The sequence below is a fragment of the Anopheles cruzii genome, chromosome 3 (assembly GCF_943734635.1).
Source record: "Anopheles cruzii chromosome 3, idAnoCruzAS_RS32_06, whole genome shotgun sequence".
NCBI lineage: Eukaryota > Metazoa > Arthropoda > Insecta > Diptera > Culicidae > Anopheles > Anopheles cruzii.
Genome location: NC_069145.1, coordinates 73,160,986 through 73,180,678, shown reverse-complemented (window position 1 = coordinate 73,180,678; position 19,693 = coordinate 73,160,986). Strand labels below are relative to the sequence as shown.

At 49.5% G+C, this 19,693-nt stretch overlaps 7 protein-coding genes across 10 annotated transcripts; 2 read left to right on the top strand and 5 right to left on the bottom strand.

Annotated features, from left to right (window-relative positions):
• Nucleotides 1–29: 29 nt before the first annotated feature.
• LOC128274713 (probable phosphorylase b kinase regulatory subunit beta) lies at nt 30–6,195 on the bottom strand. Of its 4 annotated transcripts, XM_053012994.1 has the most exons (10): nt 6,037–6,195; nt 5,807–5,925; nt 4,695–5,732; nt 4,417–4,628; nt 3,974–3,988; nt 3,387–3,404; nt 2,810–2,899; nt 2,179–2,283; nt 910–2,102; nt 30–837 (listed from the first exon to the last, which is right to left on the bottom strand). In XM_053012994.1, exons 1-10 carry the CDS (start codon nt 6,060–6,062, stop codon nt 324–326), a joined length of 3,330 nt encoding a protein of 1,109 aa, XP_052868954.1. In that variant the 5' UTR covers nt 6,063–6,195; the 3' UTR covers nt 30–323. The 4 variants fall into 4 exon arrangements, with proteins under 4 accessions (XP_052868954.1, XP_052868955.1, XP_052868956.1 ...); XM_053012995.1 differs by lacking the exon at nt 2,810–2,899; XM_053012996.1 differs by lacking the exons at nt 2,810–2,899; nt 3,387–3,404.
• A 703-nt stretch (nt 6,196–6,898) lies between these two features.
• Nucleotides 6,899–9,210, top strand: LOC128270947 (EGF domain-specific O-linked N-acetylglucosamine transferase). Its single transcript, XM_053008376.1, has 3 exons — nt 6,899–7,265; nt 7,889–8,532; nt 8,599–9,210. The coding sequence occupies exons 1-3, from the start codon at nt 6,899–6,901 to the stop codon at nt 9,208–9,210; spliced, it is 1,623 nt and encodes a 540-aa protein (XP_052864336.1).
• A 584-nt stretch (nt 9,211–9,794) lies between these two features.
• On the bottom strand, nt 9,795–11,207 carry LOC128273785 (uncharacterized). The gene has a single exon (XM_053011825.1). The coding sequence runs from the start codon at nt 11,205–11,207 to the stop codon at nt 9,795–9,797; it is 1,413 nt and encodes a 470-aa protein (XP_052867785.1).
• Nucleotides 11,208–11,741: 534 nt separating this feature from the next.
• LOC128274004 (uncharacterized) lies at nt 11,742–12,187 on the top strand. The gene has a single exon (XM_053012088.1). The coding sequence runs from the start codon at nt 11,742–11,744 to the stop codon at nt 11,994–11,996; it is 255 nt and encodes an 84-aa protein (XP_052868048.1). The 3' UTR covers nt 11,997–12,187.
• Nucleotides 12,188–12,239: 52 nt separating this feature from the next.
• On the bottom strand, nt 12,240–13,158 carry LOC128273774 (mitotic spindle assembly checkpoint protein MAD2A-like). Its single transcript, XM_053011813.1, has 3 exons — nt 13,040–13,158; nt 12,797–12,943; nt 12,240–12,719 (listed from the first exon to the last, which is right to left on the bottom strand). The coding sequence occupies exons 1-3, from the start codon at nt 13,101–13,103 to the stop codon at nt 12,322–12,324; spliced, it is 609 nt and encodes a 202-aa protein (XP_052867773.1). The 5' UTR covers nt 13,104–13,158; the 3' UTR covers nt 12,240–12,321.
• A 274-nt stretch (nt 13,159–13,432) lies between these two features.
• On the bottom strand, nt 13,433–16,257 carry LOC128270946 (apolipoprotein D-like). Its single transcript, XM_053008375.1, has 5 exons — nt 16,244–16,257; nt 14,013–14,291; nt 13,855–13,937; nt 13,690–13,785; nt 13,433–13,614 (listed from the first exon to the last, which is right to left on the bottom strand). The coding sequence occupies exons 1-5, from the start codon at nt 16,255–16,257 to the stop codon at nt 13,433–13,435; spliced, it is 654 nt and encodes a 217-aa protein (XP_052864335.1).
• A 2,345-nt stretch (nt 16,258–18,602) lies between these two features.
• LOC128270945 (lopap-like) lies at nt 18,603–19,481 on the bottom strand. Its single transcript, XM_053008374.1, has 3 exons — nt 19,237–19,481; nt 18,980–19,167; nt 18,603–18,910 (listed from the first exon to the last, which is right to left on the bottom strand). Exons 1-3 carry the CDS (start codon nt 19,479–19,481, stop codon nt 18,603–18,605), a joined length of 741 nt encoding a protein of 246 aa, XP_052864334.1.
• Nucleotides 19,482–19,693: the final 212 nt, after the last annotated feature.

The window sequence follows — 19,693 nt, the reverse complement described above, 5'->3', positions numbered from 1 at the left end:
TCAAACTAAAACAAAAGAATGTTAATGATCAATCTTGTCATGATTGTGTAAAATTTATTGCTTCATTACATGTCATGCAACAACTAGAGATTTTAAAACAATACTCCCACGTATTCTCATAGTTTTCGTGGGTGTATTGTTTAGATTTGTAGCGATATTTTATGTCACGCGTTAGCTATCTTGGGCACTTTCTCTCTACGACTAAACAAACAAGTAAAAACCACCAACGGAAGCAGCAATTTAAGAAACCGCGCCGCGCCGCTAGTATCGGTAAGCAATTAAAAACTGGTTGTAGCATCACTTGACCGCCCGATGCCACCCACCTAAGCGATGCGGCAGTGATCTTCGACGTCGTCGGCAAAATCCTCCGTCAGGGCGCATCGCTGCAGGACGCTGTTGACGGCGGCCCGCGCCAAGTACCCTGTCGTCTGCGAGTAGGAGAGCGAAAATAGAGGCGTAATTTCTTTCGTTCGCTCCAGGTTGTGGTCCTTGCAGTACATCGCGAACGAATCTTCCAGCAGCTGATCGAGATCGAGCACCTGCTGGAAGCGTAGCTCCGGGTTTCGGCTCAGAATGGTGGCCACAATGCACAGGAGCTCCACCGCGATCTGGCGCCGTTCGGGCTCCTCGATCTTGTGCAGCATCTCCTCGACCAGCAGCGAAAAGGAGAGCTCACTGCGACTCTTGTTCGTGAGCGTCGGCATAGCGGGCAGATTGTGGCCCTGGACCGTTATCCCGTGCGGCGTGCGCTCTAGCACATCCCAGACGAGGTTGTAAAACGAGTTGGGTACCCGACAAAGGCATCCCTCGAGCTGACGTCGCTGCAGTGTGCTGAAGCTGTACGGACGGATAGAGCACAAATGAACAATTTCGGACGATAATGGTATGTTCCGGTACTCCATTACTTACTGATCTTCGATGGCCCACTGGCTGACGGTAAGTACACGCTGCAGCAGCTGTCGGATCTGAAACGGTGACAGATTCTCAATGTCCGCCCCCTCGTCACCTTTCATCGTAAGATAGTGCCGCATCGCTTCCAGCACCCAGCCAACGCGTATCTTCAAGACGCCCTTAAAAATGTCCGGATTAGTGGCGATCAGTCGCCCACAGTACAGCACCACCTCCTGTTGGAGCACCGCGTGAATCACGTCGTACGGTTGCACCGTGGAGTACATCACGTTCTGTATCTCGGACGGAGTCATCGGCTTGTCAAAGATCGTTTCCCGCTGCCCGATCACCCCGACCGTGATCTGTTTCCCGTTCACGAGCAGCGTCGTGATGAAGGGTGAAATCGAGTCAACGATGTGGCGCAATAGTGAGCTGCAGTAACGCACCGCGCGCCAGTAGCGCAACGACCCGGCCCGATAGTAGAGGTCGGTCAGTTTTATATGCACCGACTCACCGGCCACCTCGTAGTGGGATCCTTCGCGGTGCAGCATAATGCCCAACAGCTGGCACTGCAGAAAAATGGATTCCGTGTTTCGTAGCGCCTCAATAATGTCCGGCGTGGAGCGCGTTGCGTATTCGGCGGCCGTTATTTTCTTCTCGCGGTACGACTGAGCTCGCGGCACGTCCGTCAAACTCTGGTAGCCGATGTAGTCGTGGTGGATCTGAGCGAATGCCGTGTCGCTAACGTCGGGCAGATCCGAGGTCGACATAAAATCCAGATGCTCGATACACGAGCTCGAGATCAGGTTCTGCAACCGACCGATCCGTACCTTCATGTCATCGCAGTAACCCTTCTTCAGCATGGCCAGCAGATCGATCATCTCCTTGAACTGCGGATCACGCATATGCTCCTCGCGGATCAACAGGCAAACGGTTGGTCGCCCAGAGAGCCGCCAGTATTTACCGACAAACTGTAACTCCGTCTTGATATCATCGATCAGCAGGGCCATGTCGCGGTAGAGGTAGAAATCGGACACTTCAAAGATCAGCGGATAGCAGAGGACGGTCATGCCGCAGATGCGATAGACCTTGCTCGTGCCGAGCGATCCGACCGGCCGAGGTGGCCGACCGGTGAGTCCGATCTTGTCGTTCACGCCCAGTTGCTGGTACACGTTGATGAGCTGTGTCGAGGACCAAATCTGAACCGGTTCGACCTGTGGAGCAGCAAAAAAGACACAGTTAAAGTACTATTCGCTCACGATCACCTTTTGCGGAGGATCAATTACTTACCTCATGAGGAGTTTGTGTCTGAATACCGTACGTGGCCATCATTGCCTGCAGTCGCATCGATTCGGCGATCAGCACAATCTGCACCACCAAATCGGTTGCTGTACCCTGTCCGATTGACGATTGCGCAGAAACAAACAGAAAAATATCAATAAACCATCAAAGCACACGTGCTAAGGCGCCATTTTGAGGTACATTCCGCCAGCCGTTAGCAGTGTGTATGAATGTGTTAAGGTATTTGTTACAAACTGGAAAAGATAAATAGTTTATAAGCCACATAATGGTTAGCAGATGTTTGGTTTCTGTCGATGATCTGTCGACGAGCATGAATTACAGGTGATAAGGGATGCGAGATTCGTATGATACGTGAGGATATCATATTTGCTATACAAACAAAACAAAACACAAAAGAATAAGTCAACTCATTCAGTTTTAAACACACCCAGGTCATAGGGAAACAAATGAGAACATAATTGCTTCCATAAGGTTCTCCATTGATTGAGCATGGATCATCGGAGAAGTTAGCGCGAGTCAAACGAAAGAAATTACAATTTTGTAAAAGAAACAATAACGAGCAAGAGATGGCGGCTGCTAAAAAGGGATTGTACGATAGTTTCCCAGATTCCATATTTACACGTCTCGGTTCGATGGATGTTTCCGACATTTTTTCGTGATTTGCTTCGTCAATGTGTGGCGGTGTTATGGGACGGTGCATCGCTAGAGCCTTTTTAGCATTATCAAACGCCCGAGTAAGATCGTCAGATTGTGCGATTGGTCAATGTGAATACGTGCACGAACCGGACGATGGATGGCGTGTAGCGATTCGAGGCGGCGGGTTGCGATTAGAGGCCAAACACAATGCATCCAGTGATCGATATCCAATTCGATGTGCCGTTGCGAGTTTGGAACCGTCGTGTCAAGGGCGGCGTCCAAAGTAGGGAATGGAAATAAACAGTTGCAACAGTAGATTCAGCACGGATTCGAACAAACACGTTTGTGCGGATGCAGTTTGTGTTTTCTGTTGCTTCCGAAAGATTGGTGCTCGGTTTAAATTTTGAAACAAAACGCATACGCACGGCAACACCGTGCAAGCAAAATCGAATGCATTCGAGTGAGTTAGCCACTTGCGCGGTTTTGGGGAAACGACTCCGGGAACGTAACACGGCTCCCCGTTCCGTACCGTTCGCGGTCGTTTTTCGAACAATACTTACACTTCCAATTTTGGTACGCTGTCGCGAGTGCGAGTGGTAAGCGAACGTGTGATGGTGGGAAATAAAGAACGTGATAATTATTAATTTATTTCTGAAAAGTATTTCACCGCGCAAAGTTTGCGCAAATGGTAAAGAGAAAACCAATCATAGCACGAAGCTCAACACTTTGCGGCAACTGAAAAGATAGGCGCATTCTAATAGCACACACGAAAGGAAGACATTTTGTCCCGAAATATGCCTTCTTGAGAAAAACGGGAAAAGCAAAATAATAGGCAAAACAAATCGGATGTAAGCGAACAACCGGAGGCGACATGGAAATGAACCGCGGTGCTCTTGAGATAGTAATGAATGAAAACGCACGAATTTTGGTTTTAATCATTTCACACTACTTCTAAACGGATCCTACTTCTAGTTGGGGTTAATGACTGTGGTTGAGCACAACATATAAAAAATCAAAGAATAGAAAAACTAATTCTAGACATGAGCAAACGAACAATCAAAGTAATGAAAATAAGGAAACACGTAACGGGTTTCGCTTCTAAGAAACGAAGCAGTGCGATAACACTCGAACAGCTACGATTACTTACAATTCCCGGCTTTGCCTTTAGTTGGATGCGGTGCCCAAAAGAGAAAAGGAAACATAATAAGAGAGAGAGAAAGAGTGGACACGGGACAGAAAGAGAAGACGTATACACATGGACGGAAAGTTCGAAGAGACCCGTAGTGAAGTTATGATATTAAAATAAAGTGTAGATGACAAAATAACCCCAAATGTATTGCTGGCCGATTACTTCTACCCCAAATAATACAATGAAGGAGCTGGTAAACTGAATTTGTATGTAAAACCCATAGTTTAGTTTCGTGTAAACCTTTTGTTTGATGATGTCTCGGTTGTTTTTATAATATTCACATTTTTCGATAGCCCACGTAGACGAACACAATGCCCAACTTCAATTTGCAAATAATAAAGCCAATTAGTTTTACCAAAAAAAAAAAACAACTCCCCGTGCTGAAAATGGTCGACACTTACCTGGAAGGCAGAATAGCGACCGCCTTTTCTGGGTCGATTGTACGACGGAAGATACCGCCGGATGGGATCGAGCTCGTTGATGTGAAGCAATCCGGCCGTCAGAAGCTGGGCGATGATAAACACTGATTGACCCCACAGGAAGAGTGATTGTGACGAAGCCCGCGTAAACATTCCGTCGCCATCCGGTGCGTAGCACATTGAAACCACAGGATCTACGGCAAAACATCAATTCATTTCGTGAACGTTTGCGCCACTTGCTGCCGCTTCCCGCATCGTACCTCCATTATTGTCCGAATGCATGCACTTCCGTAGCTCCATCTGATACTCTTCGATCTGTTCCAGATTGTTTTTAAACACACCGTCGATGATCATGTACGTGTAGAACATTGGCCACTCGCACTCGTACCCCTCGAAGTCTTTGATTTCTCCCTTGTGATAGTAGCGGCGCGTTTTGTCCTCCAACCTGGACAGGTACCCATCGCGACTGAACCGCTTGAAACCCTTTTTGCCCTTCAGTCGTCTGATGACATTCTGTTTGCTCTTATCGACCAACCGTTCCTCGTGCGACGCGAACGCCGGAAACGAGAGCGTGGGTAACAATGAAGCATCTACGCCCTTCGAACTCGATTCCCGCGGAAGCATCGTTTCGAAGATGCTCCGGTTCCGATTGTGGGCATCGATGTCGACGTAGACCACGCTCCACGAGGCACCTTTCTCGCCAAAGAGATTGCACCCGTTGATCGCCTCCAGTGCCGACTTGGCCATCCCGATGGACGACGCGTGTATTTCGGGCGTCCCGTCGTTGTACTTTGAACCGCGTTCCCACATGCCGTAGTCGGGCGTTCGGTACGCTCGCTCGACGTAGTACACCAGGTTCTGAACGAAAGCGACCTCATCCTGAGTGTAGATAATCTGCAGTCCGGAGGTGATCATTTGCACCAAGAAGATGAGGTAAATCGAGACGACGTCGATCTGCAGGTGGTTGAAGTTTTCATCCGAATAGATCTCCTCGCCCGTGTCGAGGTGGAACTTGCAGTGAAGCGCATTCACGGCGCACTGGCGCGATTTAAACTTTTCCACCCGGTGCGCCTGCTTGATCCAACACTCGAGTATACCGCGCATACACTTGACCGCAGATTGGCCCAGTTCGTAGCTCTTGCCTCGATCATCGTCGATCCGGCGGTACGCCTGATACAGGCTCCAGATTGCCGCCGCACAGTAAACACTGTCCCTGATGCTGCCCACTTCGCGATCCGTGCTGAGCACCGGGAACAGTCCCGTGATTGGACTTTGGAACTGGAGCAACTGTCGTTTGACTGAAATTGCGACGCACACCAGTGATCAAGGGCGTATTAATTGGCGGTCATTGTCACTCTACACCCGGACCTACCGATGCCGTAATAAATGTCGAGCTGCTTCACCGTGTCCTCGTAGTTGGAGATTTTCAGAAACTGATCCAAGTTCATATCGTCAAGGCTCGGCTGCCGGGCGACGGGCGTGACGGAATTACTGCAAAACAAAGCGCACACACACAGCACAGGTACGAACGCAGTTAATAGAAAGGACCCCCCGATAAAAGGAATGTTGATCTTTCGCAACAACCGTCGGAGAAAAACTTACATCGAATGGCGATCCATCGTTGTCATGAAGAGTTACTACTGTGTCACGGTTTACCGATGATACTCGGCACCAGCAGAAGTCCCTTTGGAAGGATTCTTGCTCCTGCTGGCAAATTTTACGCCTCCAAAAATGAGGAAAAGGTAGCGGCCAAATTTCGCAGCTACCCGCGGATTATGAGAAGGCCGTCTTGAATGACAAAAGTGACGTTTCAATGTCGCACGGACGGATCGTGGATCCAGCTGTGTAAACATCCAGATGTTTACCTGAATGGCGCGCCATCTGGCGGCCAGAACTGCTATTGAATCGTGTAACAAATCGTTAAAATTATAATATTTGGGACTCAATATTTCAGTATCAAAAGCTGAAATGGGGCCCTGCAGCCCTGTGGACCATCACCGAGGTTTCCACCGAAGTTTAAAACAAATGCGATCGATCGACGGTACTACTTTCTACCGGCAAACGATCACGCCAGAAACCAGTTTCCCGGCACTCCGTGCAGTGACGTCACTGTCGTAAACAAAACACGCGTCCCACTGTTTCCGAGATCGCCGATCGGCGCGAGAAGGGAAGCGGAGCAAGCGTAAATAAAACTCGTGGGATTCGTGGCTCGCTTCGGGGCTGCTGGCTTGCGCATGTAATTACGCCATAGCCGGCTTAGCTGATCGCGGGCTCGCCGCGTCACTCGGTGATCTTGATGATCTACACTCGCAAGCAGACTCTCAAGTGCGAAGGTGTTCCGTTGTGTAACAAGCATCGTCGTCCGTCCGGGAGGTTCTTAAAGGCCCCCTTTATAGGCCGTGCGGTGAACAAAAGTCACGAGGGCGTTGATGGCCATTAAGCGGTTTGTTCTGAAAAACACAACATGGTTCGCGGAATGCTTCCGACGACGGTGGCTGTGATCGTGGTTCTTACTGGGCACCTGCCTGACCCGGGAGCTTGCGATGGTCCGTACTCGCACATCGACCTCCCGAAAGCTCACCTGCCCATGTATTTCCGGCGGTTTCCGGCACTAGAAAAGCAGTGCGCCGAAGACGAACGGTGCCCGTACCGGACGTTAATTGCCAGTGAAAGTTACCAGCGTCGGAGGAATTCTGGGTGCTGCTGGGGGTACGAAGATGGCTGTACGGTGAAGGAACGGTTCTCGAACCACAGCTGCCCTGGAAGCCACGTTGGTTACGTGAAAAGCAAACAGGCGCAACTGGACACGTTCTACAGCCAAGCGGACTTCGGTAAGTGATCAGGGTTGCTCGCGTTGAAGATGCTTGGCGGAAGCGTGACGGCCTTGAGTTTATCCCCTTCGATGCCTCGTATGTAAGTTCCTTAGCTGCCCACAGTACGATCAGCCTTTTGAGGGGCGTACACGCTTCGTATGTAAATGAATTATAATTGTACAACTTGGCGCTAACAGGCTTTTGAGATGGATAAATAATAGCTAATAATGAACATTGATCATACTTTACATTGAAGAATTCAAATTACAAATTGTGTCTTCGAAAACTTTAACTTCAAATTTTTAGTTTCATATTGGTATTTTAACATTTTGTTTTAATTGTAGCTCGTTTTAATGTATTCATTTTATCTTCGCCTTAGCAGCAATTATCTTTCATCGCCGTAAAAGTTTTGCTTCCCACAGATGCGGATGGCTTTATGTTTGGTCATTGCCCCTCGTACTGTTCTCTTTCCCCGAATCTTTCCCCAAAAAAGTGAAGCGAATAAATTAACTAAAGGGATTGCTCACTTTTCTAGTTTCCTTCTTTCCATTTCTCACACCCACGATCATTTTGGTTGTATGCCTCATTAAGTTATTTTTTAAATTATTGTACTTTTCTCTCGATGTTCGTTCTTTCGATAGGCTTTATTCGCGATCAGATTCGCGAAACGCGCATCATGTGCGAGCCACAGTTTCCGCACGATTCCTCGCTCGAGTGCTCAAAGTATCTCCGCTTTTGCCGCGGTCGCAATCTGATGCTTAATTTTACCGACTTGGCGCAACGCACCGAACCGTTGCGGTACAAAATGGACGTGTTGGGACCGGGCCAGATCGGGGGCCACTGTGCGCTGCACACCGAGCGACTCCAGGACGAGTTGCAACACATTAGCCCACTGCAATCGTGGGGACCGGAGTTGCGGTTTTTCGAGCGCCTTGAGCGGCCACCTATCGAAGCCGGTAGCTGCGATGTGGTGATCGACAAACCGGCGTTCATTATGAAGATCGATGCGGCGATCAATATGTACCACCACTTCTGTGACTTTCTGAACCTGTACGGTTCGCTGCACGTAAATCTGTCGCACCCGATGACATACACCACCGACACGCAGGTCCTAGTGTGGGAATCGTTCCGCTACAGCTCACCATTCGCCGAAACGTTCAAGGTGTTTACGCGCAATCCGATCGCCGATCTAAAGACGTTCGCCGGGCGGGTGGTTTGCTTCCGGAACGTGATGTTCCCGCTGCCGCCGAGAATGATTTTCGGACTGTACTACAATACCCCGATCGTAAGGCGCTTAGTAAAAAAGAAAGATAGTACGGCGAGACTCACTTTTCTTTTCATGGACTTTCAGATACATGGCTGTGAAAATAGTGGCTTGTTTCACGCATTCTCTGAACATGTGTTGCACCGTCTGCGAGTGCGCATCGCTAAGCGGACCGATCATCGCCTACGTATTACGTTCCTATCACGCCAAACGCGTCACCGGCGAGTGTTGAACGAAAATGAACTTATCGCAGAGATTTCTGCCAACCCAGAATACGACGTGCAGCGCGTTAGCTTTGGACACGAGCTAAGTTTCTTAGAGCAACTGAAAATTACGCGAAACACAGATATCTTCATCGGGATTCATGGTGCCGGATTGACGCACCTTCTGTTTCTGCCCAAGTGGGCCACACTGTTCGAACTGTACCACTGCGAAGACCCCAACTGCTACCGAGATCTGGCCCGATTGCGGGGCGTAAACTATCTCAGCTGGGAGCGTGACCACCTGGTCTATCCGGAGGGCGAAGGTAAACATCCGGAGCGAGACGAACGACACGCCAAATTCACAAATTATGCGTTCGATGTGCGCGAGTTCGAACGGCTGGTTGGACGTGCAGCGAACCAGGTCCGACAACACGTTGAGTTCCAACGGTTTTTGGGCAAAAGCTCCGTCGGCCAACCTCCAAAGGACGAGCTTTGACGGATGGCGACACATAACGGTGATATCATTACCATTTACTATTGAATCCAGGATCCGAAACATGTGACGGATCGTTTTACGCTTTAACTACTTTTGCTCGAATAATTGCCTTGGCCTTAATAGCTATACTACTCTGGAACTGGAGCCGTCCAGAAATGGTGCCTTGTTTGTTGATCGCTATGAGATTACCTATCATTAGTTAGTGTAACGCTTGTGAGAGAGAGAACCATTCCTGAACCGTACGTTTACCTATCAACTTAACAGTATTTGAAAAAACCAAGAATTAATGCAACAATGATGCTTGTATATTTGATGAAAAGGCAAAAGGCGCCGAAACCGTAAACAAACTCGAAAATGTACTTAATTATCGTTTATTTATTTAAGACTATCGATGGCCGTGTACACATAAATAATAGGAAAAGAAAAACTTTTCAATACATTTCAGTTTAACGTGCTTTGGAATTATCTTACTTTGTGTCTCACGTTGTCTCTTGTATTTCACAAAACGCTGATTATGACTAGACTAGAGCAGTTGGGCACGGATGGATGGATCACTTAGCCTACGACGCGAATTCACTGGCTACCTACCAAATTTTAAGCTTCACATTGTTAACGTAAAGGAATGCAACCGTAACGCACACCATGAACGTGTAGTAACCCACGATAACGAGAGCGGCGCCCGTCCCGAGGAGGAACGTTTGGAAAACGATGTTCACCAGCCCGGTGAGTAGATTGGCCAGCAAAAAGAAGAACAAGCCGTTCGCGTTGATCGACTGCAGGATGAGCGGCACGTACGGGATGCAGAAATCATCCGACTTTACGATCTGATCCGGTGACTTGGGTTCCTCAAAGCGCACAAAGTACACGAACAGCTCGAACAGCATGCAGAGTGCCGTAATGCTGGCCCCGATCGCCAGCACCCAGAAGCAGTAGCCCATGTTGGCAAGCCGTCGCGAAATGCCAAACATGTCTTCGCACACGTACAGCATTTTCCAGCAGACGGCCGCGATGACCGCCAGCTTCAGTGCACGGCGCAAGAACTTTTTCGCCAACACAATTTCCTCCGAGGGCCGCACGACCCAACCGAGGTAGACGGAAGCGAGAAAGAGCGACAGATAGCCGGGCAGTGACACGATTCCTTCACGGTTGGCGCTGACGAACCCGCTTCGTCCGGTGTCGGAACTAAGCACGTACCGTGAAAGGCCAAGATGCAGAAACATCTCGTGACAGCACAGTAGCGTGATGGCGACAAACTTCACCCGCTCTGGATCGCGCACCAGATCCATTACGATCGTACCGAGCACCTTGACGAAAGCGAGCGTAACGAAAAAGTTCCAATGGACGCCATACTCGGACACGTGCTGTTGATAGTCGATTTCGGTGGTCAGAAAGAAACGGGTGAATCCGAGCAGCAGGAGCGGTGTGGAACCGACCACAATGCTCCGTATCCTGGCAGGGCTTAATCGTTTCTCGTCCACCGGGCGCACCCGGTACACGATTCCGTTGCTGAACACGTACAACCCCACACCGACGTCCATTAGTCCGTAGCCGAAGGTTTCTGTCTTGGCAAGCTCCCGAGGAAAGCACCGGAAATCGACGGCCAGTATGCATACCGCCGTCACCAGGTTGATGAGGCCCCGGACGCAGGTTAGAAACTGTGGTGACCGGCCGGGAACCTGCACGAACGGCGTTAGGTGAAGCCGATTGCGTATCTGATGCACGACCGATATGATGGAGAGCACGAGTAGCGTCAGTGTAATGTTGAGGGCCAGCGGGTGAAGCACGGTCACAAGTAGTACGAACGGAACCACTATTAGGGTGTACTCCAGCAGAAATCGTAGTGGAATGTGAGTAACACTGGCCACAGCCAACAACTGGACTGTGTGAAAGACACTGAACACTGGCGGGGCAACGTGCATGAACACATTTAACGCCGTCGTACCGTTATTGTTTTCCATCTGGCTTTCGTGAAGTGCCCGGTACTCGGCCGGTTCCATTTTGTGGCAGAAATGCTCGCGTTTATCGGCCACGGAACATCCAAAACCCTTGAAACGATGTGACCTTTGTTATCGAAAACATAAATAAATCAAGCCGTCAAGTATCTGACAGTTTGTCCCAGGGCAGGATCCGTCAGCTGCAAATCGTGTGGGAAGAACTCAAACATGTCTAAATCGGTAAAATTAGTTTGCACAATGAAACAATAAAAAAGGATAATTGTGAGCACCAAGAAGCATTTAGATAAACACACGAATTTAACCCTTTTTTGCGTCAAACTTTTATAATTAATTCGAATTCGTCTGCCGTTTATTAGGTCGCCAAGGTGCTGTGGTATCCTGTTCTGTCAAAGAAATCTGTAAACACATGTCTTGTAAACAGTGCAAACATTTCGCGTGGTTTGCCCGGCAATTCAGTTCATATAATATAGTTATATAGTTCATAGTCACTTAATCCTAAGTAAGTTATATTTATTTGGAACAATCCCGTACACCAGTTGCTAACCCAATTTCCCTTTGTTTTTCCAGCAGAACAGTATGTCTGCCAGTACCCGTTCGTTGAAAATATTCGTAGGCAACATCGCCTGGACCGTGGGGCACCGGGAGTTGCGTAATTATTTTAGCCAATTTGGAAAGGTTTCCTGGGCACAGGTGGTGTTCGATCGGAAGACGGGAGTTTCGAAAGGCTACGGCTTCGTGACGTTCCAAAAGAAATCGTCGCTGGACAACCTGGACCGCAACCAGAAGCACATGCTCGACCACACACCCATCTTCTTCCAGCAAACGGATTAGCTGCGATTGGACGGTAGGGCGGACTGGACTTCCGAATTGGTGTGGCCAGCGTGAACGGTAATCAGCCCGTTCTTCGAGCTGCACAGTGCTTAGGAAATGTATCATTTCTAACCAGTGGCTGATGGAGAACATCCGGCTTGTTATGGCAAGGCATACATACTGTCTCATGTAGGAAAATATCGAAACCTAGTCTGGCGGCGATGCGTTAATAAAACCAGTAAAAAACAATTGGATGTAATGACATTATTTTATTAGCAAGAAAAGTGTAAAGAAGTGAATGAGAGGGAAAAAGGAATGAATGCGTACTGTTTGCCGCCGCTTTGCACTACGGCATCAGTTTGTAGGTAACGAACGTGTCAAGCTCGTGTATTCCAGTTGAGAAGCCACGCATTTTCACGGTTTGGCTGTTGCTAATTACTACATCGGGCATTTCCTCCCACTTCTCGGGCAGATCACCTCCGTCCCGTTCGATGTACACATCGAACGCACAAGTTTGCTCGAGCACCGGTAAGAAGCTTATTGTGGAGGTGATTTGTCTCATTACATCTCGTATTTCGCCCTGGATCTTTGGCAGAGGCTTGTAGGACACTTGGCTGGTACCGTCTGCCGACGGATTACCCTCTTCGTACTTCAGTTGGAAGTCCCAGCGTTCGATTATCTCCTTCGTGGCCACATTGTGGATAACAAAGATGACCGATTTAACCATTTTCTTGGAAGTCCATTCTGGAAGCATCGAGAGAAGTTATTCGAGTATAGTTAGTGGCAGTTGGAAGATTCATGGTCAACGCGGACCAGTCTACCTTCAGCTTTTTGCAGCACTTTGTCGAAAAATTCGCACACGCCGTGGTTTTGAGACATGTAGATCGGAATGCCGTACTTTTCGATCGGCGTAAAATCATTCGGCGGGTAGACTCCACGCTGAAATAGTAGATTGTTCATGGCGAACCCTGCGGATTGAAGGTCGTTTTACAGAACTGGAAAAGTTGCTTGCGCGCTGACGAAGTGAGCCATCGGTTGATGCCGAACAGCGACAGCATACTCACGCAAGTAATCCGCTATCATCTGTGCCGATCCTCCGATGGTGATAACGTTCTCTTGTACATTCATTTTGCGAGAGTTTTACAATATTCTTTGGAACGTTTACGTTGCGTTGCGAACAATTCGTTGAACTTTTTTTTTGTTGTTGTCGGTTTGGCGGTTAACAGCAATCTGTCAAACTCAAACCCAAATGTGTGTCAAAAAACCATCATGTGTCACCACCAGAGGGCAGCAGTGTAGCTGTTTTAGTACAAAAATTGAATTGAATGAAAAAAACCGTTTCATTCAACGTTTTTCTCCTCGTTCTTTTTATTTGTTTATCGTTTATTTTATTATCCCTACTCTATTATTTAAATTAAATATTAGCTGCCGGAGCTAAAGCGAAACGCGTATCCTCCTCATCCTCGGATTGGCGTCGTTTTGAGTATGAACTTGCCCGCTTTTTTCACCTCTTCGCAGTTCTTTTGATCGGTTCGCGTGAGGTACGCTCGGGAGATTTTCGCACTGTCCAGCACGGCGTACGCTTTTTTCATTGTTTCGATGTCCGGATGGCGTTTGCGAGTCAAAATCCAAGCTACTTCTGTGAATGCACGAAACAAATCGATTACAAACTATTACCTCATTAAACGTAATCCTTCAGTATTGGACCACTTACTGGCACTGATAAGACCGCGCAGATCGGAGCACGCATAGACCACGGCGTACGATTTGTAATCCGTACCGATCACCCAATAAGGCGCTTCAACATTGACTGTAAAAGAATATAACACGATGAATGTTTGTGCAAAAATGTTCAACAAAACTTCCCGAGCCGACTTACATGGCGCACTTGGGAACTTGACTGCAAGCTTGGCCGACTTCACGATCCGTGCCGATCCGCTGATGGAATTTTCATTGCCAGTTCTGTAACCGAGCGGACCAGATCGATGAGTTTCAAGACACATCACCACGCGTGCGTTGCCAAATGGCGATACTTACAGTGAGTTTTTCTGCCTATTCAAAACCCCGATTGTGCCGTCCGGGTTCAGTGTGTAGTCAGCCGTTATGCAGCGCCCGCCGAGCTCGAAAAAGAACGGATACTTCTCCTGCTCGTACCAACGGCCCAGGTACGCGAACGTATCGAAACCCTCCACCACCGGCACCTTCGGGCATTGGCCAAAGCCCGGAACCTGCGCGGCGACCGGTGTCAACTTCGCCAACCAGAAGCAGATCGTCACCAGCAGGCACCCCCCGATCGTTGTCCGCAGTCGTCCGCCACTATAAAGATGGTCGAAATGAAGTGTTAATGTCTTATCGACTGTATGGAACTCCGTGTCGCAAACGTTCAACAATTACATCCGATTCCTGGTACGTCCCGACAGATTGGGGCCTCTTGGGGCACCGGTTATCCTTTTGTCTCGCCACACAGCGCCATGAGGGCATAATTATGTGCTCCGTTGAACGATAGACCCAAACAGAGGTGTGTGTAAGGGGAGAAAGTACGACAGTGCGCCACACGCCATACGCTTTTAATTGTTGCCCCGATGAAGCCACTCTATTGCGTTAATGACCCTAATGTGGTGTATGCAATGCGCATGAAAGAAAAAAAAACGTTTTCAATTTAGGCGCTCGAGCGACGGATCGACTCGAACGCGGCAAAAGCGACGAACCCGACGCCGATCGTCGGTTGTTCATCAACGGAAAATTGAGATCATTTTCGATTGGACGCACCACGTTTGGGCAATAGGTGGTGGCGAAAAAATTAGGCACAATTCATCAAACAGTTGCTAGTGTTTCCACCTGTGCTGCATGCGAACGGAGCCCTTGTCACGTAGTGGTCAGCACGTGGCGGCCAGCGAGAAGGGGCACGAAGGTCGATCAACCGGTTGTTTCGAAAAGGTGTAGCCAGTAGGGTTCAAGTTTCAACCGATCGCGATTGCATAATGCTGAGTGTTTCAATGTGTTAGCAAGGTTCGATGGACATTGTGGGAGGCTGATCAACGTGAAAGTGCATCCGCAGCATTTTGAATCAATCAACATGCAAACAGGAGCTATCAATCGAAATTCTTAATTGCTTAGCAAGCCGGCGATCAACTAAAGTCCGAGGATTTATGAAAAGAATTTTCAATTGATGTAACGTACAATGAATACATTTGCGCATCAATAACCGACACAGTGGCACCGCTGACGTATCTATTTCCGCTTAGCTTGGCCTCTAGCTTCAAATGCCACAAATCAAACGAGCCACCCCAATCAGCCAATCGGTGTGTGGGCTAGATTTTTCGGGCGTGTTACGACACAAAGAAAACGAGGAAATTTAAACCAACGCCTGTAGCGGCTCGCGACTGCCGCTATCTGCGGTAGGCTTACTTTCCCCCAGAGATGCATCGCACGCTGCGCCGTAGGTGAACCCAAAAGTGCGTGCCAGATGATGATGATGATGATGGCGGTGAGTTATATGTTTGGCCTCGGTGGCCGATGGGGCGGTTACCGATGAGACCGATGCTGTAATCGGCATTCGGCGTGCGTTTGTTTGGGGTTTGTTTATGATTTTTCGAACGTCACGATAAGCGGGATGCATGCCGAGCTGGGTCCCAGTAAAAGTAGGATTTGGTGATCGTAAGACGACGAGAGAATGATGCAACGGTTAACGAGGCTGATGATCCTGCACGATCGCGCTGTAAGCTATAAGTGCATTTCCTGCGGCGAGTAACGAATGGCCAATTGAATCTCGTGTCATTATGAGACCAACAAGATCTGTAACAACCACACGGGCTACTTTAGGCAATCACTTTCAATATTTAGACAGACGGAAATGGAATGCAACCATGGATCATGATAGGTTCAGAAACACCTTGGCATTGGGAGAAACTATACGACCTACATACCGCTACAATGTTACCGGGAGGAACGCAAACGTGTTGAATCGGGCGCGCGGATGAGCCACCCGCGGGAACGTCCGTAGCAATCAAGTTTCTCACGTTCATGACGAAAGGCCACAGCCTTTAGGCTTTGACCCTGATTAAAAAGTAAACACGGTGTAAGTACGGCTAAGCGATCCGCTTCGATCCAACCGTTGATCTCTCTGTTTGATGTAAAACAAAGCCGAACGAGCCTGTTTGCTATCGGTAAGCAATTTGCTTTCCAAGTGTGTTTATCATATCAAAAGACGACCAGCTCACCACCCAATCATGTCGGTGCTCGAATGGATTAACTCCGTTCACACATACCCGATAGCTGCCATTGTATCCGTGTTCTGGAGGGATCGCAACATAAGCTCAGCTTTGCTTTGCGATTCTTGAGTGTCACTCTCGTAAATTGAAGTCCTTTTTTTCGGTATACCACAACAACACTGTGCACGATAATTACAGTTGTTCGCCAGCCACCACCATTAGATCAGGAATTATTTTCGCCGCAATTATAGTCCGAAAATGCTGCGCAACTTTTATGCGACCTTAGCTTCTTCTGAAGGTTGCTTGTAATGCGTCTTCACTGTTCAATCAAACAACGGATGTTGACTTTTCTTCGATCACTCACTTCGCTTCGAACCGTTTTCTGCACGATCACACACTGGTCCAGAGAACTGCAACAGCTTCAGGTCCGCCTCGGTAGACGTCTCGCAAAGCAATGACGCCACCGAGCGGGCTACTGTGGAATTTTAGAGACGCCGGCCCGAGAGCCGGCCCGTTGCATGATGATCCCGGCAAGGTAGGGGAGTCGCTGGCTCCGCCGTGTGCCTGTTGCTGCGATCGTGCATCCTCGCCCTTCTCGGTCGGCCACCGTTCGTTCAGGGGGAAACTACAACAAACCCACCGAAAATGGGCGTTCGATCTAAACTCATTTAACGGTGATCGGTGCCGTCCTGGGAAGATGCACTACTGTTATGTGCGGTTGTCCACGAACCGCCTAAAATCGCTTTTCTTTTGTCGTCCACCATGAACTAATTTCCCGGCCCGGGTTTGCGAAACCACCCTCTCGGCACGTGGCCACACCACAAATTATAAAACAAAAAAATGAGACATGAGGCCTGGCGAAAGCAAAACATGCAAAGACCCCTTGCTAGTAGTAGTCCACCGTGGGCAGCATAGAGGCCGGGTGGCCGACATAGGCCTAAATTGGGCACTGCACTTTGCGCAAGTTTCGTCGCCGCCGTTAGCCACCGTTATCCCCCGGGGTCCGTTGATTAGCGGTATGATGAATTGTGCCGTTTATGCATGATACTGTTTTTTGTTCACGGTGGCGATCCGGTTCGTTGTCGGATCAAAGGACGCGGGACATTTTCGGTTGGTACGAAAGCGTCAACAGAACTTCCCAGAAACCGGTTAAACGACCGACAACGGGCCAGTGCCAGTTGTAATTGCCATTGACTCCTGGCCAGGCCAGGTCGGAGCCATCGAGCCGCTAGCGCCGGTCCGACCCAACCCGGTAATTAAACAAGCGCAAGAAATGTCTTCCGAAACTCCTGCGGCCAGCTTGGCTCGGTAAGTGACCCATATTTTGGAGCTTCCAGCACACCACGCCAGGCGTGGCGAAAGTGTGTTTACTGCCGACAGGGTGGAGTGGACTTTATTAGTTGAGTATGAGTAATTTCGGGCCATCATTAGCCAGAGGGGGTTCATTTAATTAGCGTCTCGGGTCCAGGTGTTCGGGAGATGGAGACAACCTTTCTAATATGTTTGTGTCATTCACTGACAAAACCGCATCCATTAGGCAAATTAACTGCCGTTGGCTTGGAAATTGCTGGTCTCGGCAGTCTCTCTGCACCTAAAACGAACATCAATAAACAATTGCATCGCTGGAACCCGTGGCCCGAAGACCAGTAATTGCGAGTCTTACGCACGTACCGATTGATCCAACTTAATGGTAGTGATCTGCCCCTCGGTGCAGATCACTTACCTTATGTGCGTTATCAAAACTGATCGTACACTTCTTCGCACGACCTGAGACGAGCGCGCTCTCTCTCCCTGTCGAGCATCAATCACCCCAAGACAGACTCCACAAGATGCTTCGTTGACATCAAGAAAGTGTAGCACACGACGAAGAGAGGCGCGCGCGCGAGAGTTGTTGAACTTCCGAGGGTCCGTCGCACAAGTCGTTTCTCTTTCGGCTTCGACTTCGGCGACGACTTCGCAGAGGTCTAAGTCACGAGCGGGGAAACGTGGGCTTCAAAGTGGGCACCCGCCCGGCACGAAACTGGTTCTGTGTGTGGGAGCTCGTGCAGCACACCACCCGCACACCCGATCGCAGCAGGGCCAGCAGTGTGTCGCGCGAAAGGAAAAGTCGGACACGGCGCACCCGTGACCCAATTTCCACGCGCAACCGCGGCGAAGCCTGGGCGAAAAGTCGAAGGTGATCGTGAACTTGGCAGTGACATGGCTAAACGACTTTCTGCGAACACCATTCGTGCTCGCCATTTCTTTCGGGCCATTAAGCGACTTCCCACGGCGGTATTCTGTGAACTGTGGAGCCATACTCCCGTTTTATTGTACCATAGCGGGATGAATGAATAATAAAAAAGTACCCAAATTATGTAGATATCTTTGTAACGTATATAGCCTTAGCAGCTTCCGGAGAAGTAGAGTAATACGATCACTGCTGATCCGCTATAACGGGATCGGCGGGCAGAGGCCCCGGCGGAGCACCGGCAAAGATGTCACTGCGGAGCTGTTGCAGGTCATCCTCGGTCCGTACGACCACACCATCGCTGCGTGCGGGGTCGGCAACGGTGGCTTCCGTCGGATCGATGGCCGGTTCCGGTGGTGGTCTCGTAACGCAGTCTTCCTGGTTGGTGCGCATGAAAAACGTCCGCGAGATCTTGTACTTATCTAGCACGCCATAGGCCCGCTGTAGCACCGGGCCGGCTGGAAGCCGCTCGCGACCCATAAGCCAGGCTGACACTGTGGATTGGAGAGCGGAGATTACCATAAGGTTCCACTAGAATTGGAGCTTAGAATCAGGAACATTACCTGCGTGGCCAACCGGTCCGAACGAGCTGCACGAGTAGAGCACCGCGAAGGAATCGTAATCCGTGTCGAGGACCATCACCGACGCGTTGTAGTTGTACGGAAACGATGAGTACTCAATTTGGTACCGTCCGTCCTTCACTTTGCTCCCCTTATCCATCACGCCCGAGATGATTCGTTCGACGCCATTGCTGTGGATGTGGATTTCGATTTCAGTTCACCCATACATCCCGAACTTCAGAGACACACCGGAGACTTACAATCGATTGGTGTACGCATTGCGGACGTAGATCTTCCCGTCGGCTCGCTGTTCGTAGCTGACCGAGACGCACTTGGTGGCCACCTCCGTCACGGTGAAATATCGCTCGATCTCGTACCACGTGCCCAGGAAGCGCGTCCGATTGAAGCGCAAAATCGGCGAATAGTCCGGGCAGGTACCGAAGCCGGGAATCTGTGCGCCGACGAGACCGAGACCAGCCAACGCCAACAGGAACAAGAACTGCATGGTGCTGCCGATGAACGATGTGCACGATCCGCGCTCCGGACACGGAATAATCTTCCGGTACCGATGGGTTGCTAGCTTTTATATTTATTCGTCGTCTGGACGCACCCAGAATGGCCTCTTTCACCACATGGTACATGGCGCGGCACCCATCAAAAGGACGGCTGTGGGACGCGAACTAGTTGAGCCGAGGGGCCCGGGCTCAACAACGCACG

What these genes read in the sequence shown, in the direction of transcription:
- LOC128274713 (XM_053012994.1), bottom strand. Translation starts at nt 6,062, where the DNA reads ATGACAACGATGGATCGCCATTCGAT. An exon ending in CGACATTTATTACGGCATCG is followed by an intron (nt 5,733 to 5,806) that starts GTAGGTCCGGGT and finishes TCGCAATTTCAG; the next exon opens with TCAAACGACAGTTGCTCCAG. An exon ending in CAGTGGGCCATCGAAGATCA is followed by an intron (nt 838 to 909) that starts GTAAGTAATGGA and finishes CCGTCCGTACAG; the next exon opens with CTTCAGCACACTGCAGCGAC.
- LOC128270947 (XM_053008376.1), top strand. Translation starts at nt 6,899, where the DNA reads ATGGTTCGCGGAATGCTTCCGACGACGGTGGCTGTGATCGTGGTTCTT. An exon ending in CTACAGCCAAGCGGACTTCG is followed by an intron (nt 7,266 to 7,888) that starts GTAAGTGATCAG and finishes TTCTTTCGATAG; the next exon opens with GCTTTATTCGCGATCAGATT. An exon ending in TGTACTACAATACCCCGATC is followed by an intron (nt 8,533 to 8,598) that starts GTAAGGCGCTTA and finishes ATGGACTTTCAG; the next exon opens with ATACATGGCTGTGAAAATAG.
- LOC128273785 (XM_053011825.1), bottom strand. Translation starts at nt 11,207, where the DNA reads ATGGAACCGGCCGAGTACCGGGCACTTCACGAAAGCCAGATGGAAAAC.
- LOC128274004 (XM_053012088.1), top strand. Translation starts at nt 11,742, where the DNA reads ATGTCTGCCAGTACCCGTTCGTTGAAAATATTCGTAGGCAACATCGCC.
- LOC128273774 (XM_053011813.1), bottom strand. Translation starts at nt 13,103, where the DNA reads ATGAATGTACAAGAGAACGTTATCACCATCGGAGGATCGGCACAGATG. An exon ending in GATGATAGCGGATTACTTGC is followed by an intron (nt 12,944 to 13,039) that starts GTGAGTATGCTG and finishes TTCAATCCGCAG; the next exon opens with GGTTCGCCATGAACAATCTA. An exon ending in AGTGCTGCAAAAAGCTGAAG is followed by an intron (nt 12,720 to 12,796) that starts GTAGACTGGTCC and finishes CGATGCTTCCAG; the next exon opens with AATGGACTTCCAAGAAAATG.
- LOC128270946 (XM_053008375.1), bottom strand. An exon ending in AATAGGCAGAAAAACTCACT is followed by an intron (nt 13,938 to 14,012) that starts GTAAGTATCGCC and finishes GCTCGGTTACAG; the next exon opens with AACTGGCAATGAAAATTCCA. An exon ending in CAAGTTCCCAAGTGCGCCAT is followed by an intron (nt 13,786 to 13,854) that starts GTAAGTCGGCTC and finishes ATTCTTTTACAG; the next exon opens with TCAATGTTGAAGCGCCTTAT.
- LOC128270945 (XM_053008374.1), bottom strand. Translation starts at nt 19,481, where the DNA reads ATGCAGTTCTTGTTCCTGTTGGCGTTGGCTGGTCTCGGTCTCGTCGGC. An exon ending in AATGCGTACACCAATCGATT is followed by an intron (nt 19,168 to 19,236) that starts GTAAGTCTCCGG and finishes CCACATCCACAG; the next exon opens with CAATGGCGTCGAACGAATCA. An exon ending in CGGACCGGTTGGCCACGCAG is followed by an intron (nt 18,911 to 18,979) that starts GTAATGTTCCTG and finishes TCCAATCCACAG; the next exon opens with TGTCAGCCTGGCTTATGGGT.